General features: G+C 58.4%; 2 protein-coding genes and 1 pseudogene across 3 annotated transcripts in view; all 3 read left to right on the plus strand.

Moving 5' to 3' along the window:
* Window positions 1–35: 35 nt before the first annotated feature.
* Window positions 36–1,749, plus strand: PTSG_04829 (uncharacterized protein; the record flags this gene model as incomplete). Its single annotated transcript, XM_004994089.1, has 2 exons — window positions 36–782; window positions 814–1,749. 2 exons carry the CDS (start codon window positions 36–38, stop codon window positions 1,486–1,488), a joined length of 1,422 nt encoding a protein of 473 aa, XP_004994146.1. The 3' UTR covers window positions 1,489–1,749.
* Window positions 1,750–2,192: 443 nt separating this feature from the next.
* Window positions 2,193–2,267, plus strand: PTSG_20097 (annotated as a pseudogene). Its single transcript has one exon. The product of its transcript is annotated as a tRNA-OTHER (tRNA).
* A 60-nt stretch (window positions 2,268–2,327) lies between these two features.
* The window catches only part of PTSG_04830 (uncharacterized protein), a gene marked incomplete at its 3' end in the record, with an annotated part of 5,423 nt that continues 4,494 nt past the window's right edge, over window positions 2,328–3,256 (plus strand). Inside the window, exons 1-2 of the mRNA XM_004994090.1 lie at window positions 2,328–2,523; window positions 2,918–2,985. Coding sequence (XP_004994147.1) covers window positions 2,442–2,523; window positions 2,918–2,985 — 150 coding nt within the window. The 5' untranslated portion in view covers window positions 2,328–2,441. The remainder of the gene's footprint in view (window positions 2,524–2,917; window positions 2,986–3,256) is intronic.

Consider the following 3,256-nt stretch of genomic DNA (forward strand, 5'->3'; position numbering starts at 1 on the left):
GTTGAGTGAGTGTCCGGCGCCCGGGATGTGTTGAGATGAAGGTTGAGAAGGAGGACAACGGTGCGAGCCAGATTGAGTGGAAGGCGACCCGGTGCTCACGCACGCGCTCGTTTGTGTGCGAGCGTGCTGGTGAGGCTGACGGCAGCACGACGACGCTTGCGGCAACGACGGGCGCTGCAACGACGGGCGCTGCAACGACGGGCGCTACAACGACGGGCGCTGGCAGCACTGGCGGCACCACGACGCTGCCTGACACAACGGAGCCTTCCCTGACCACGACGTCGACTGAGAACGAGGACGACGACGACGATGACGAGGAGGAGAACGAGAGCACGAGCACGAGCACGGCGACATCTGGCGCTAGCACGACGACAGCGAGCAACGGCGGCACCATTGCGCCCACTGGGTGGGTGGCACACGGCGGCCAGGAGTACCAGCTGTTTGGCGACGGCGACGCCAACTTTGACGAGGCAGTCGCCTTCTGCGAGAACGAGGGCGGCTCACTTGCGTCTGTGGGGTCTGCGTCTGAGCACGAGTTTGTTGCTGAGCTTGTTGCTGTGCAGAGCGAGGGCCGCCGCGGGAACGACCGTGTGTGGATTGGCGGCGTGGTTGATGGCGACACGCAGGAGCTGACGTGGGTTGACGGAAGCGATGCTTTTGACTTTGGGTATCCTTGGGATGAGCCTGAGGATGTGTGGGGTGCCCGGCGCCCGGCATGTGTTGAGATGAAGGATGAGAAGGAGGACAACGGTGCGAGCCAGATTGAGTGGAAGGCGACCCCGGTGCTCTCGCACGCGCTCGTTTGTGTGCGAGCGTGCTGCTGAGGCTGACGGCAGCTCGACGACGCGCGCGGCAACGACGGGCGCTACAACGACGGGCGCTGGCAGCACTGGCGGCACCACGACGCTGCCTGACACAACGGAGCCTTCCCTGACCACGACGTCGACTGAGAACGAGGACGACGACGACGATGACGAGGAGGAGAACGAGAGCACGAGCACGAGCACGGCGACATCTGGCGCTAGCACGACGACAGCGAGCAACGGCGGCACCATTGCGCCCACTGGGTGGGTGGCACACGGCGGCCAGGAGTACCAGCTGTTTGGCGACGGCGACGCCAACTTTGACGAGGCAGTCGCCTTCTGCGAGAACGAGGGCGGCTCACTTGCGTCTGTGGGGTCTGCGTCTGAGCACGAGTTTGTTGCTGAGCTTGTTGCTGTGCAGAGCGAGGGCCGCCGCGGGAACGACCGTGTGTGGATTGGCGGCGTGGTTGATGGCGACACGCAGGAGCTGACGTGGGTTGACGGAAGCGATGCTTTTGACTTTGGGTATCCTTGGGATGAGCCTGAGGATGTGTGGGGTGGCCGGCGCCCGGGATGTGTTGAGATGAAGGTTGAGAAGGAGGACAACGGTGCGAGCGAGATTGAGTGGAAGGCGACCCGGTGCTCACGCACGCGCTCGTTTGTGTGCGAGCGTGGTCTGGCTTGAAGCTGAATCAGCCGTGCACAGTTGATCTGTGCTTTGCGTTGGCGTGCTTGTGTGTTTGTCTGCATGTTTGGCTGGTTGTTACAGTTGTGATTGTGTTGTTTCTCTGGGCCCAAGGGGCCAATGTGGTTGTGACGTGCAATCAAGGCAATGCTGCTTTGTTTGGCGCCATGTTGTTTCTCTGCGTTTCTTTTCCAACTTTCACTGTGTGGTATGATTGTGGTGTCCACATGGGCAGCAAGTACACATATCAATCAAATGCAACGTGCGTTCAAAGTACATGGGACAACAAAGGAGGTGAAGAGAAGAGTGCTGAATCACGCTTCCCGCGCTGGCGATCACCCACTAATGGCGCGTGCTGCGAATGCGACGCGCCCGATGCTCCGACGCAGCCCTGCGGTCCACTGGGCACACCACAACAGCAACACAGAACAAGAACAGAACAGGACAGGACAGAGGACAGAGAACGTGTCTACGCGTCACATCATCATTCGCGACACCGCAGACGCAATCAATGACTTCTTGCTTGCTGCTGGTTTGTATGCTTCTGCTTCTTGTTCTTGTCGCTGGCGGCGTTTCTTTTGGTTGGGTTGGCCACACAAACCGCTGAGACTGTCTATGCGGATATGGTTTATATTGAGAATTGACCTCACGGAAAGTAAGGAGAAATCTGGGGATGACACCCCGGACAATTCCTTCGGTAGCTCGCCGTTATGGCGCAGTTGGGAGCGCGTTAGACTGAAGATCTAAAGGTCCCCAGTTCGATAGCAGTCGTTCAGGCCTTCGCAACACAGAAGGCACAGAAACCCTGGGTGACGGCACTACCTCTCTCTTTTTTTTTTCCTGTCGCCCTTGGTGACAAGAAAGCCAGGTCGTCAGTCACAGGCGCACACCGAGCAGCGGACACCACCACCACCACCACCACCAAGACCAAAGTCGTACGCAGCCCAGGGGCCATGTCCTCCTCTGGCGTGGAAGAGCCACTCCAGCTCCAAGTGGAGTACGACACACTCGTCAACAGCCTCACCGAGCTCCAAGGTGCGGTGGATTGCGTGTGTGCTTGCGTGTGCTTGAGTTTGCATGCGTGTGCTTGAGTTTGCTTGCGTGTGCATGTCCGCATGTGTACATGTGTGCATGTGTCTGTGAGCATGTGGCCCTCTGCGCACGTGAGACTGTGCGTTACGTGCCAGATCGAGTGCGCATGGTGCTCTGATTTCATGAATAGACGCGTCTGCGTTGCTAGCTTGTCTTGACCATGTCCCTCTCATGGCTACCTTCCTGCCTATGTGTGTCTGTGCCTGTCTGTGCCTGTGTGTGTCTGTGTGTCTGTGTGTCTGTGTGCGTGTGTGCGTGTCTCTCTCTGATTCTTACTCTTGTTCTCATCCGATCTCACGCTTGACATGCCTATGCACGCTTCTGTATCCTTGCGTAGGAAAGCACTCTGGGCAGTGTGTGAAACATGAAGCCATCCGGGCTGTGCTGGAGCGCGTCGGTTCTTGTGTAGGTTCATGGTGACCATGCTGTTGAAGTTGCGCCTGTGTGCGCGTACCTATGTGCGTGCGTGTGTGTCTGTGCGTGTGTGTGTACCTCTTTGTGTACGTATGCGTGTGTGTGTATGTGCATGTGTGTGTGCGCGCATATCTGTGTGCCTGTGTGTGTGTCTGTGTCTCTGTGTGTGTCTGTGTCTGTGTGCGCGCGCATACCTGTGTGTGCGCGTGTGTATGTGTGTGCGTGCGTGCGTGCGTGCGTGCGATCCCCTCTTCCCACTGTA

The sequence above is a fragment of the Salpingoeca rosetta genome (assembly GCF_000188695.1).
Source record: "Salpingoeca rosetta unplaced genomic scaffold supercont1.11, whole genome shotgun sequence".
In the NCBI taxonomy this organism is placed as follows: domain Eukaryota; class Choanoflagellata; order Craspedida; family Salpingoecidae; genus Salpingoeca; species Salpingoeca rosetta.